The following is a 15,017-nucleotide window of genomic DNA, read 5'->3' on the forward strand; positions in this document are numbered from 1 at the left end:
CTTCAATCATAACTTCAGAAGAGATTTCTTTCAATTCGTCCTTAGCTTTGTTGATCTCCAGAAGCAAAGACTCTCTTTCAGATACAGCGCGAAAATATTGAGTACTTTTGGCCTTCAGTTCAACATTTTTGGCCAACAAGGAGAGAATCTCGAAATGGACAACTTTCAACGTCGCTTTAAAATCAGCAGAAAGATTGAGCGACAGAAGTGTCAGTGCTTGTGCCAACTTCGCACTCAAATGCTCAAGCTTATCCTTATTTTTGGCAGCACTAGCCTGACCGATGTCCATATCCATAAAGGACACATACTCAAATATTGACTGCTTGAGGAGCTTCATATCTTCCTCTAAAGAAGCAGAAGGATGACTGGTTGAAGCAGGGCGAGACGTCCTGACTTGCCCCCAGGAAGTGAACAAGTCCTGGATGGAACGCACAATCTTATCAGCATCCTGCAAAGAAAATTGCCAACATTTAAGGTTTTCACTACAATGAAAAAAGTGGAAGTAAAAGTGAAGCAAAGATTACCTCATCAGCAATCTTGGGAGGTGGCATATCCCCAGCCAAGTTTACTACCTGTGGCTCCACCGCTTGTGAGGATTTGTCCTTGTCTGGGCGAGAAGATTTTGCCACAATCGGCAAACCCATGGGAGCATCTGCAGAACTCAAAAAGTAACAAATCAAAAACCAATAGCACAAGCAAAGGTAAAACATCAAAAAATGTATTACCTTCTGATTCGACGTTTGGGGGGTTTGACGCCCTGGGAAGAAGGTGGCCCATCCATTGGTTGTGATGAGGATTCCGGGACTGAAAGTTTCTCTTTAAGCATAGTCCCTTCATCAGCTAATTTAGATGAAGCGGCCTCAGCAGAGGATGATGGAGTAGGAGCTACCAACACGAAAGTCTTCAAAGGAGAGGCTGAAGTTTTCTGAAAAATCCAAATAAACCATCAGCACATAGAAAAGTTTCAAGTATAGAAAGGTATGCTTGTGAGTAAACTAATTTAATTACCTTTCTCCTGACGATGAGAGGAGTGTCATCATCATCATCCTCCAAAATGGGAGATGCTGAGGCTGGCCGTTTGCAGCTTGGAGCACTTTTAGCTGCAGTGGGCTTGGTAGGAAGAGAAGTAGATGGACGAACAGACTGTTTAGCACGAGCAGAAGAGGAGGGACTCCTAATGGACACAGGGGTGACCAAAACAGGAGAAGTGGAAGAAATGTCTGGCTGATCCAGTGAATGAAAAGCACGATTGGCATCAGTTGCAAACAATCTGCGCTTCACCGATGGCCAGAGTTGTTCAAAAAGGGGATGGATGGCATGGTTAGGATTGAAGGAGGCTAATGAAAAGTTACTCGTCAAAAGAATATTGCGAGTATCTATAGCTTCTGCCTCTGCCTTATTAATGGTGTGGAAGCGATCTTTCAAATTTCTTGAATAACAAGGGGGAACAGGCCAAGTTTGGCCAAAATCAAGTCGACGAGCAAAAAATTGGGGAGCATATATTTCAACCCCAGCTTTGGCATTGGTTCCAGTCAAAATATCATGGAACAACTCCCTCCCGGTCAAAAATTGAACCCAAACGAGCAGAGAGGTGCTCGCACTGTCCAGGGTGGGTGGGGGTTGCACATAATCTGGAGTTAAAAAGGAAGGAAAAGGAAAGAAAGAAGGAATTGAATTCAAAGTATGAAAGAATGAAAAGATGTCCCTTCTGGACATATTTACAGGGCTCAGTGGGTCAATAGCTAGCTCATAGCAGCTAGCAGAATGAAGGGAAAATGATAGAGTACCAAGTGATGGAAAATAGACTCTCAACCACATTTGAGTGAACCAAAGAGGCCCACTGCCAGTGGAAGATGCACCATTATTCAATTGGAATTGGAGAGAAGCCATGCCTCTATAGAGGGCAGCCAAAAAGAAAGAACACAAATTCAGAGGCCTACCACGCGCCAATTCGTGCGCTATGAGTAAATAACTCATAGAAGGCTTCATACTTGACACACACAAAATATATTTACAAAGCCAAATCTGAAGAAAGGCCACACGCTCAGCATGAGAAGGCTCAGCGCTCGAGTGATTATAACAGCTTTGCAGGCTTGAATAGGACTCGGTGAGTTTTCTGTCAAATTTTGGGGAGACACCAGAAATCAAAATCCCAGGAAAAATGGTATCGTCCAAAGGTGGTAGATTTACTAAAGCCCCAACATCCATTAAAGTAATGGACATGGGACCAAGGGGGAAAACAAAAGTATTATACTTAGAGGACCAAAAACTTAAAGTAATAGGGAAAAGCGCTGGATCAAAAGTAGGGGGTTGAAGAGAGATTTCTAACAAATCAGAAATCCTAGCACTATAAAAAATTTCTTTGGTAGGACCATGGCCCACAAGGCAAGCATGCCATCTACGGAAAACAACATCAAATTTAAGCCAAGTGCGAATACCTCTTTCGCGAAGCGGCCTCAACGGCAAAGAGTTTAGAAACGGAGGGTCTTGAGTACAAGGGAACAGCTGGGCCACCGCCACTTGTTCGATAGCCTCGGCGTTGTTGAATGAAGGACCTAGATAGAACTCATTGAGTTCGGCATTGGCTGGTACAAGGAAGTTCGGAGTTATATATGGCCAAGTGAGGATTTTCTGGAAGTTTTCGAAATCGAAAGAGTCACCAGATTTGGATTGTGAAGCAGCCATTGGGAACGAAACAAAGTTTTGTTGAAGTTTGCTTGAGAAACGTAGCAGAGAAGCAAGAAGGTGAACAGTAATATTGCGAGAGAGAAGCGCAAAACAATGAGGCGAGATTTAGTAGTGCGATGAAATGGAGTGTGTTTGGGGGTTATAAGGGTTTGCAACGTTGCGCCTTTTCAGGTTATGGAAGAAAATAATGATTGAAATTTTTGGAAATTTTAAATGTTACTGGGAAACACAAAGTGAATATGGCAAAAATTAATAATTGGTATTAATTCTGCCATATTGGGGGTAATTGTTGACACACTAAAAGTGTAGCCCAAATCGAATAGCCCAAAGAATGAAGTCCAACTGGGCAATTCAGGATAAAGGCCCAAATAGAGTTATTAATGAATGCAGTGAAAGCCCACGAATGCGGTAACACCATCGCCCAAACTTGCAAGACGCCCAAGATCTGAGCGAATGAAGTGCCTTGCAGTCGCCCAGGGTTATGACCCTGTTCTCGCCCAAACCTTCGAATCGCCCAGAATCTTAGCAAACATAAGATGTTATGGTTATCCAAAAGTGTAGTTATCGAAGCAGTTATTAAGTGATCTTATCACGTTCCACGATTCAAGGATGTTCAGTTGAAGACGGTTGAACGACAAAGAGTAGTGGCAGCAGTTAAAGACGGCAGTTCCACGATAAGTTGGTCACCATAAAGAAAATGGGCAGTTATAAAGCAATTAAGCGGTTTCTAAGCGGTTGATCATGAAGAGATCATCAAGGGAATATAAAAGGAAGAAAATACATAGAGAAAAGGACCCCGAATCAAACACTCTCAAACAGAGAATATGTAATTTCAATTTCTTAGTTTAGACTTAAACATTTCTTTCAGTACTCGTGTGCTTGCGCCCCTTGGAGGCATTCTGTTTAAGTTCCAATTGTAAAGTCATCGCCAATAAAACACCCATTTTTGGGACTTTGTCTCAAGAGGTTTGTTCCTTACACAATCGTCAGATCCCTTTTTAATTATTAGCGACAACCCGCGCAAAACATATCGCAATGCAATTCTCCTTGTTGTGAGCACAAGAAGTCTCTCGTATTATATGAAGCAAGCAAGGAACAGCCCCAAGCTCTCCCATTTCTTCGACAGCCTTCTGATTAGCTAGGATGGACAGTAACTCATCAACGTGCATTTCATTCATGATCTTTTTCAAGATCACTCTCACTGCACCATCTCTAACAGCCCTTGACTTATTTTCATGAATAATACATAGATTAAAGATAGCTGAAGCAACATCTTTTATTGCTAACGGGTGCTCATCATCTAATAGGTCAATGAGGGGTTTTAAGGCAACTGATTTTCCAACGAGGGCCTTATTTGAGTCAAGAGCTGATAACGTGAAAAGGGTGGCAGCTGCATTGCTCCTTGTTTCGATTGTTCCAGATCTTAATACATCCATAAGAAGTGGAAGAACAATTGGTGTTTCTACAACAAGCTTTTTATTGTTGTCATGAATAGAAAGATTCAAAAGTGTTGTTAATTACATCAACTTGCAGGCAGGGACGATTTTTTTTTTGGGGGGGGGGGGGGGTTCAGGCCCAACAACATTTTTTTTAAAGGTATTTTTTATTTTTTTTGGGTAAAAAACCAATTTTTTATGTGTAAATTTTTTTTCCACGTAATGGCTAGGTTTGAAATTTTATAGCTCGTTCTTGGATCCAATTCTGGATCCATCCCTGCTTGCAGGTCTGAATGAACATCATTTCTTGACTTGCTTTAAGAGAGAGGAGAAAGCGTCTGAGGTATGGCATCAAGAGATTAGCCAAAAAGAGCCCGGAACGATGGCATTTTTTCCATCAACTGCCACAACGCTTTTGCAGCTTCCTTTTGAGCAGATAATGTTGAAGACATTTTCCTAAGCAAAGAAAGGAAATGATCTCGATCCACGTCAGTTAAGACATCCTCACTGGAATACTGGACAGCTTCCGGGTTTGAATCCCATGATTCTTGCACCATTGCAATATCATTTCCCAAATCTAGTGGTTAGGTGTAATATTAGTGTGAGAGAATACTTGTTGCATTCGAGGGCATGTTCTATTCCCAGCTTTCAACCATTTCTGAATAAATGGTCTATCATAAGTCTGCAAATTTGTTGAAAAATTGTTAACAATGCCCCCAAAAAATCGTGAGATAGTGTTGGGTTTTTGATACCCAATAAATTCCGGGTTATGATGTTAAAGTGAGTTAATATTATTTCATAGGCATAGGCCAATGAATTAAAATAAATCTAACAATCAAGTTCATGAGTTACACCTGACCCAATTGTATTATCTCTTGAATGGCTTTCTTGGCCTGTTTACCTCTTTAATGGTCCAACTTAAAGTCTAACTCTAGAGTATATATATGGCTATAACCTTAGCCACTTTCTTGTGATGTTTTGTATGGTTTTTTTGAGAAAAATAAAGAAATCCCACTCCCTTTGTGTGTGAAAAACAGCTCCTAGAAGTGTTCAAAACTCTTGTTTACTTTGTGTAATTGATTGTTCCTTCATAGTATACCTTTGTGGTGTCTTCTCCTAACTTTTGTGGCCACAAATCATCATCTTTTCTAGTCCTGTGTGGATAAGATTGAATATCAACCGAGGTGAATTATATTGGTTGTGGTTTGGAGCCGGATGAATTGGTTGTTGGCAGAGAAATGAATGTTGAACTGAGCCCGCAAATCGTCAATTTAAAGATTTTTCAAGAAAGCTTCCGCAACAAATAGAAACCTTAAGGTCATTATGCTAATCAACTGGCATAATATTGGTTAACAATCACATCAATGGGAAAAAACTCAAAATTTTAGAAATATTTTGCAGAACGTTTACTGATTTCTGAGCTCTAAATCCAAAATATAAGGTAGAATTAAAAAAACTATAAACATGTAATATACATGAGTACATGAATATTGTTACTTGTACATACATGACGGTTTATATACAAATAGAATTCCCTATTTGGAAATTCCATTTAATCCATCATATTATCTAATTCAGTCGAAATAATTTTTATAATGGAAACAATAAAGGTATTTTCTCCTCAAAATGTAATGTTTTTAGTTTCCAGAATTCATTAGAAGAAAAAATATTCCCTATAAACACCAAATTCAATTTGGGGTCAATGTTCGGTAAACTAAAATATAGTGTCATTCACATAATCATCAATTCCACAACAAATGATAAAAATATTTCAAAAAGAAACCTAAAAAATAAAATTACAAACCTGACTAGATGCAACAATAACCGGATCCCTCATGAGTTCCGTCGAAAGTGGGCACTTAAACTCCTCAGGATCTTCTATGGAACTGTATCATAATGATGAGGATGAATCTTCGAAGAGGATAATGGTTTTTTTACCGTCAATTCTTTCAAAGCACATAACATTTGCTGGACTCTATCAATTCATCCAAAATGTCCTTCACCAACTTCAGCTCTTTAACTCCATGGCCTTGGCTACCGTACCTGGATCCCCTTCAAGTACCACACTCTTTGCCAAAGTTAAATGTTTTATTGGCCACTGAACTTTATATCATGTCACGACTTACTCACCGAACTTCATCAATTGTCTCGTTGGCCACTGAACTTTGCTCTGTTCATCTCCATCACTCACTCAATGACAACCGTAAATAGACATGCTAACGTGGATGATGGAAAATCCAGCTAGCCAATTAAATCCTTCCATGTGTGAGTCAAGTGCCAACGCATCTTCCATGTTGCCATGTCGGCAAAGTCGATCCAATGTGTTTAACCTCACACGACTTCACCTTCATCATACACGACTTAACAATGCATGGCCTCCAATTATCCCAGTCGTGCAAATCAGATTTTATCTTGCCTACCAACCCAAATCGAAAAGAACCCTATGCATTTGGAAAATCATTTGATCCCCAAAGTCCCCTTAAGAACCCTAACACCCCCCGAAATCAACGATTGACAAGTGATGCTGAGCATATGTTCGGACATTGTTCTCAGTTGAGATTGCTAACTTCATTGAAGACTCATAACCCCCAAAAATTGAGTGGTGAAGAATTTTAACAAAGACTCTGCCATTAAGCTACTTTCTGGATGGCGTGCATATGAAAGTTTAAGACATTGTTCTCTGTTAAGTGAAGCTGGATAGGATGGCGATTATTCTATAGGCTCGTTGCAACAAATGATTTACAAAGAGAAGTACAAAAGAAAATGCCATATAAAAACACAAAGAAATTCTCTATAATTAACTCAATTTTATTATCAATGCAGAATGACGAAGATTAACCCACAAGCCGGGTTAAATAGCCAAGAAAATTCAAAAATTTGGAAAATTTACCAAAAATGGTAAAATCCCAAAAATCACACCGAAATAAAATATGAAACAAAAGACGTTGCCAAAAATTATTTTGTCCGCACGATGAAATATGCACAGCAGTCAGGTGTCTATGTTTCTGAGTACTTTAGTTGGAAATTATCTTGTACACATGTTTTTTAGGTGCCAGTTTTCTTTTAACATCAAGCTGCAAAGCCAACTATTTGTGCTCTCTCATTTGATACAGAAGGTTGAAAGCATTCTCTCTTCGATTTGTTAAATCATTGAAGCAGCTGTTATTGAACACAGATTTAATAAGTTAAACACTGGCATTTCAATCATTGAAGCGGCTGTTAAAAATGGTCGGTTATGTTTAAAGTCTTCCACTACAACTGTCAGGGGACTGATTTCATTGCAAATTATTATCTTCCCAGAAAAATTCTTCAAAAATTAAACACCAGAGATGTTGTTGAAACATATTTTTAATAAGTCACACCAGAGGTACATCCAAACTACATGAAAGACACAATATCATGATTGTTCTTATTGAACACAGGTTTAATAGGGGATTCACACTACAAACTTCAAAATTACATACACAACATTGAAATTACTGGGATTCACCTAATTTCTACTTTTGAAGCCTACAAATAAACGGAAACATAAGCTGTTCAATTTCATGCAGCTCCTCCATTTGGTTTCCCATTGTTTGTTTCTCCATTTCCCTTGCGAAAAGTAAATTTCACAGAAATATCCACGTCATTTTCCTCGGTTATTTTAGCAACATTCTTCAACAAACTTGATAACTCCAATTCGTCCGATGTAGCACTTGACTCGCCCTGAAATTGCCAAAGTTCTTCTTCGTCGAGCCACTTGAAATTACCACAGTCGTTCGTACTACAGAAGAATAGCCCACCTAAGTTTTTAGTCTTCTTTTCAACGTCCATGCATTTCTCAATTCCCTTGCCGCATACTGGGCATGGTTTCTTTGTGGAACAATTCGACAGGCGGGGGCCCGACTTCCTGCAACCAAGGAATCCATCCTGTACGGAGGGGTCCATGTTTAGGAGTATGGACCACCAATTCTCTGGAGTTTCGTCTCAAAACTTTGTCTATATTTGGGTCTCAACTTTTTCAAAATTTGTTTTTTCTGAAATTTATTTTTTTAATATGAGATTTACAAGAACCACAACTCAACATTTTAATCTTAATTTTATCAAAACCTATTAAAAATTAAAATAATTTATAAAGTAATTCGGACTATGCTATAAGTACAAAATCAACTACAAAAAGTTTGACAAATTCGACACTTGGCAGCCGCCTGTTGGAGGAGAGGTTGTGAAGCCAAAACCCCTCCAACATGGGGCCACCAAGTATCGAGTTTGTCAAATTTTTAGTAAATTATTTTGTACACATATATTAATCCTCAAAACAATATGCCCATTTTATCATCTCTTGATGTTCACAACGTATGAGATGTTTTGAAGGTGAATGCTTAGTGTACATTATTATTTATAGATTCTTTTATAGACTGATGATATTTAAGTCCTTATTTGAGCCCTATTTTGAAAAAAAGAATGCATTTTGAATAATAGATTGGTGTAGAATGTGTGGTTAAAAATTAAGAAAATTTTAAATTTACATATAATATTATTTTATTATAGAATGTTAGGGATGTTAATTGGGCCGAGCCGACTATCGGCTCGTCAAAGCTCGGCTCGTGAGCTGCTCGGACTCGTCAAATGACGAGCCCGAGCTCGAGCCTAGCGGGGTCCCGTCCGGCTCGGCTCGAGCTTGTCGAGCGCCCACGAGCGGGTTCATCCAAAAATGTGGAAAAAAATAAAATTTTATCAATAAAATTTGAAAAATTTGCAAAAAATAAAAAAATAAAAATAATAATTCTCGAGCTCGCGAGTCGCTCGTGGGCTCGGCTCGTGAAAAACGAGCCACGAGCCCGAGCCAAGCTAGTGGGTTAACGAGCCGAGCCGGCTCGACTCGGCCCACTGCCATACCTATAGAATGTGTGATTGAAAACAAGTTTTGGAAAAATGAATTTTTAGATGAATGCGGCTCAAACAGGGAATAAATTAAAATTGTAAAAATTTCTGCACCATTTGAAATGCTTTGCTTATTTATGCGAGTTACTGGTAAAAAGAAATTGAGATTTTTTTGTTTTTTTTAATCTATTGATAAACAAATTTGGAAGTTGTTATATACATATAATATAACTATCTTTTAAAATGGAAAAAAATAAATATAATAATCATCTCTATCATATATTCTCTAGTTCTTCTGAATAAAGAACTGGAAATAATCATCATCAAAAAAAAATTGGAAGCAATTAAGAACAAAAAACTAATAGAAACCATTGATTTTATTCCTACCATTTTGAAGAATTGCGTCTAATATTGAAGAAGATGTATATATATTTTTAAAACAGGAGAATGTTAAGGTGCGATTGGTTTCCATTTTCATTTTCAAAACTATTTTTAATTTTCCCCGAAAATGACCTATTTTCCGCTTTTTGAGCATTTTTGACATTTATAACTAAAAACGCTGAAAACGCTAAAAAATTGTTTCGCGTTTTCAGTTATAAATTTTAACTCGATTTCGAAAATGACGGACCAAAAGTGTTTTTCTGTGTTTTCGAAAATGGAAAACGAAAAATGAGCCGAAAATGGCAAACCAATCACGACCTTAATTTTTTTTATGACTTACGTGACTACTTGGCGTCATCAAGACGACTTTAGCCGTACCTATTATACCATAGACATGTCAAAGTCTTCTCAATAAAATTGATGGAATAAAAATATAGTTACTTTAAACACGCGCTACTAAAAATTACAGCTTCAAAAATGGGTATTTATATCGCTAATGACCAATATTCATCTGGTAACCCCACTGATCAACGTATTTTCTCGTCTATACATACTTAAAGTGAAAATCTCGTTGGTAATTTTTATTTGGCAACATAACCATCATTGATTATCGCTATATATACAAGTTCGTCCAAAAATATCTGAGAATTTCTTCGACAGCTATTAGCAACAATTTTAACGAGGATTTAGTTCGATAAAATTTACCGAGAAAATTGTCACTTCTATAGGAATTGTCAAGTATAAGAATGAACCCTCAAGGGAGGAAAACCTAGTGAGAAAGTAAGTTAGATTATTCCTAAAATGTTTTTGTGTTTGTTTGTAATTAATTAACATCTGATCGTAGTTAAAATTAATTGTTGACTTTAACTTTAATTTTTTTTAAGATTTTAATCTATGCCAAATAGGGACTTAATGCCAATTTGCAATTCTACAATGGTTGTAGTAGAGACATCCAGGGTGTCTAACAAAACATGTTGATGGTATGAGTTTTACGTGTTTCCAAACTACCTCGTCTAAGCCTTATATTTGGACTAATGTGGCAAGTAAATGTCGATGTTTTTGGTTCTTATTTACATTGTCTTTAAAAAATGATTGGACAATAGCGAACTTTATAATCATTTGAGTCAAGTAATTAATTAAACTAGACTACACAAGAATACACGAACCGATCAAACTTATAGTTTTTAAGTAAATGAAAATTGGCACACACGTTGGCCTATCTGATTGGCCCAAGGTGATTTGAACCTTGACTTTCGAATGAAAATGAGGCACTAAACCAACTTTGTTCAAATTACACTTACTAATCAAATATATAGAAGATACATTCAATTAAATGTAAAATTGAACTATAGGTTTATTTAATAGTTATTTCATTATCCATCACGGGAAGTTTAAATAAAATATATTCTTAATGAAGCATGACCGATATGTTCAACCTCAATAAGTTAATCTGGTCATCTACTGATTTGAGTCGTCAAGAATTGGAAATATTTTATTAAGAAACTGTTTGGCTCTATTTTAATGAGATTTTTGGAAAAATATGTTTTGGAATAGTAATTTTTTGGTATGGTTAAGAAAGAAGGAAATGTACGACTTACGTGTAATATTATTTTATTGAATAATTTGTGATTGGAAAAAATAAAGAGAGTATTAAAAATTATTACTAAACTAAACCAATGAGAAAGTTATTGGTGTTTTAATATTGTGACGTGTTCTTACTTGATTGTTAAAAGTGTTTAATTAAAGATATAAGCCTTCGTCTTAGCAAAAACTTATAAATTATTTATTGGTCAAACTTCATTTTCAATCATATATTTTAATAAATCTACAATTATTATCCACCGTTCTTTAAATTTATTTATAAATTAAAAACATTTGAAAATTCTTTTAAATGGAGGGCTAAATAATGTGTCTTTTTTAATAGAAAATTAACTTTCTTCTTGCTAGTGTTCAAAACTAATATTTGAAAGCTTTCATGTGTTCTTCGTTACTTGCGATAAGACGTGTACTATAAACTACATAACATCGACCATATGCATCAATTTCTTGTGCATTGCTTCAAAATAATTCTATATAGATTCTGCATAATTTTCTTTCAATTTAGCTCATGTTCTTTAAGATCATCACTCACTCAAACGAACGTGACGGTATCAAGAAGTGATGTGATACCTTTCGATTCAACTAAAAGGAAAATTTAAAAGCTAAAGAAGTGATGTGGTAATTTTGAGGTTCATATGAAGTCAAGGGGAATTATGCAAACTTAAAATGTATTAATAAGAGAAAATTTGATTATCAATGCCACACGAGAAATGGTTCCTCTTGTATAGCGGATGACATTAAAATTATCGGCCATCTTAGTCATTCCTAGCTACAGTATCCAATGTCGATTCATGTACAACTTGATATATCAATAATTTTTGATTGGTGGATTAGAGCGATGTTAGTGGCGTAATGATTACCTAGATTTTAGATTTGCTACGTGTTTGGTGGGTTTGCACAATTGGGGTTAAAAAAATTGCTACCTTTAAGTGATTGCTGCTTGATTAGAGGTAGTTAAATATCATTCATAAGCATTTAACCCTGATAGCCATTATTTGAGAAATATAATGTTTTGAATAGTGTTTTAAAAGAATGTATTAGTATAAAGTAAGAAAGAAATTGTCTTTGGACAGAATATTTTATTGTGTAAATGTGTAAGTGAATGTTGGAATTTTTTATTTTATTTTATTTTATTTTTTTAAATAATGGCCATGAAACAGGAGGTTAATTTGCCTAACCCATCAGCCGAGCTTTGTTGTAGTAAAGAGTGAAACTCATTTGTTGAGGTCGTCCAGAGCGCACGATTCAACTTGTTTGATTTCTAAGTTGGCAAGTGGTGGTGGTTGTTACATGTGTACCATGGTCGAGCGAGACCTTCATACCACGTTGAAGGTTGGAGGCCAACAAAACCCCTTTTCTAGAATCGGATGCGAAATTTTCATCTCATACGGCTCTTCCTTATGTTGTGTAAAATGATGCGGTTTACGTTCAAGAGTATTAGTCACTTATGGTGGGACAAATATGTACCGTAGAGGAGCCGCTGGGTTATGAAAAGGTAAACTATTTTCAAAGGCAAAGGGGCCACCACGTGAATACAATCCCTCCGATTCCACACTTATATTCCTTCATTCAAATTGTTTTTTCTTTCGTGTCCAATCATCCCCAATAATCAAAGAAACCTATCGAAAAGAAGATCTACTAAGACCCGTGAAGAATCGCACAATGAACAGTCAAAATCCAATCACGATGTGAACATGTGATCGGAGAATTCATAATCTATAAACCCTTTGCTTTCTTTGATATCAATTTACTGACTCGAAGAGTTGAAGCCAATGGATTCAGCATCGGGGGTGGGAACGGAGGGTCCATCTTCAGCAGCAACAAGCAGTGGAGGAGCCTGCGAGGGTGGTGACTGCGGGTCAACGGCTGCGCCACCGAGTCGCTATGAGTCTCAGAAGCGCCGGGACTGGACAACTTTCCTACAGTATCTGAAGAACCAAAAACCACCGCTGACACAGACCCAATGCAGCGGAGCCAATGTAATCCAGTTCTTGAAATACCTAGACCAGTTTGGGAAAACTAAGGTGCATGTGAAGGGGTGCCCTTATTTTGGGCAACCAAACCCTCAAGAACCTTGCGCATGCCCTTTGAAACAGGCTTGGGGGAGCCTTGATGCCCTCATCGGACGACTTAGAGCAGCCTACGAAGAGAACGGAGGAAGTCATGAGTTAAACCCTTTTGCAGCCAAAGCTGTGAGAATATATCTTAGGGAAGTGAGGGAAAGTCAGACGAAAGCCAGAGGAATATCCTATGAGAAAAAGAGGCGAAAAATGTCCACTGCCGCCACCTCCATGGCTGGTGGCGTTAGCTATACTGGTGGTGTCGGTGGGAATAATAATGCTAATGGTACTAGTACAATTTCAACTCCTACAACATATTAATAAATTAAATTAATTACTGTACTTTAAATGTTTGCATAAGTTTTATTTTTCCCCTATTTGTATATTAATAAACTTTTAAATCAAATCGTTCCATTAAATTGTGGGGTTTAAATGGAAGAAATGCGCTTACCCCAAAACCCTATTTATAACTCTAGTTCGTTTATGCTCATTTTTTACTATCGTTTATAATCAGTTAAATCACTTTTTATTCACACGTTTCTTGAGACTCGTGAAACCTGTAAGTATGCCCTCTTATCCATTATTTATTTCTTTCTATTTATAATTTTAACCAATTATAAACAATCCCAAACATGCATTAAGTGTCGAACATACACACCCTGCTGCCCCCATTGTTGTTTGAAACCTGAGATGATGCATCCATGGATCTCTTTCATGTGCCTCCTGTACATATTCTGGTCCAAGATTCTGAATTACATAGCATTTATTTCTTTATTTCCATGACTTGGCTATGGAGATTATTAATATAAATATGGTGGTTATTTCATTATATAAATTGAAATCTCCAATATTTAATTACTACTAATGATTAATATAATGAAGAATAATATGTTGTCATAATGGAAAATTTTCATTGGCCAGCTTATCAATTCAGAATGGTTGATAGTTGTGTTGATGCCATCAACTTTAATAGAACTGCACGTTCCCCCATTTAAAAACTAAGAAGTCGTGAAGATTTAGCCTACTTAACAAGCTACAACAAAAAGACAGGGAAATTAATTTTTTTTTTTTTTTTTTTTGATAACCCAGGAACCCGCAGTCGTTACTGGCGACCAGTGCGCACTAGGTAAACCTGGGGGCTGGCACGAGACCCGCAACCACACCAGCCGGTTAAATCTTCTCCAAAGAGAAGGCGGATGTCTCAAGCGTGGATTGAACCCTCGTCGAAGCCAAACCCAGTTTCCCAGGCCATGTCCTTTGCCAACTCGGCCACACGCTCTTGACAGGGAAATTAATTTTCCTTTGATAGTTGGTGGTGGCGGAGGGAGGTGGAGTTAGTGAATTTGAAAATTTTCAAGTTATCATTTCAATTAACTTGGTTGGTGATCCTCTGTATCTTCAGATTCATATTTGACGAGGTCTTGGAGGTCTCGAGTTGTTCCATTGGATAACGGGTTGGGAAAAACCATAAATACCGTTCATTTTCTTGTAATGGGAGAATTTAATTAAATTGCTGAAGGAGTTGAAATTCAAATTCAAATAGAAATCGGAACCTATGAGACAATAACAGTGAAGAATCATCGTCAACGACTGAGAATTACCTTCTTTGATTGAGACATTCTAACGTGAGGATTGTTCCAAGTGCTCTTACGTTTTTCCGATTGTTGGGTGCAATCTCTTTGTCCCACAATTTTACTAAAAACCATTATATTTGTATATTCTAAATTTTTCTCTTGTATCCACTATTGTATATATGTAGTTTTTTTCATTTTAGGTATTAAATTTTTTAATTCATCAAATTGGATTGAGTTGGGTTGAATTGAGTTTTAATTCATAATCTGAGACCCAACCCAACCCAACCTCATATTTGATTTTTCAATCCAACCAAACCCAAATTGGTCAGTTTGTATTGAGTTGATTTTAGCCCAGCCCTATATAATATATTTATTATATTTGTAAAATACTGCTTAGTTATTGTTACATCTATAAA

General features: G+C 37.0%; 1 protein-coding gene and 1 pseudogene across 1 annotated transcript; one reads left to right on the forward strand and one right to left on the reverse strand.

Annotated features, from left to right (window-relative positions):
• Positions 1 to 308: 308 nt before the first annotated feature.
• On the reverse strand, positions 309 to 6,417 carry LOC111406700 (annotated as a pseudogene).
• Positions 6,418 to 12,441: 6,024 nt separating this feature from the next.
• LOC111405927 (protein LIGHT-DEPENDENT SHORT HYPOCOTYLS 6-like) lies at positions 12,442 to 13,369 on the forward strand. Its single transcript, XM_023035044.1, has one exon. It carries the CDS (start codon positions 12,740 to 12,742, stop codon positions 13,346 to 13,348), a length of 609 nt encoding a protein of 202 aa, XP_022890812.1. The 5' UTR covers positions 12,442 to 12,739; the 3' UTR covers positions 13,349 to 13,369.
• The last annotated feature ends 1,648 nt before the right edge of the window (positions 13,370 to 15,017 follow it).

The sequence above is a fragment of the Olea europaea genome, chromosome 12 (assembly GCF_002742605.1).
Source record: "Olea europaea var. sylvestris chromosome 12, O_europaea_v1, whole genome shotgun sequence".
Taxonomy (NCBI): domain Eukaryota; kingdom Viridiplantae; phylum Streptophyta; class Magnoliopsida; order Lamiales; family Oleaceae; genus Olea; species Olea europaea.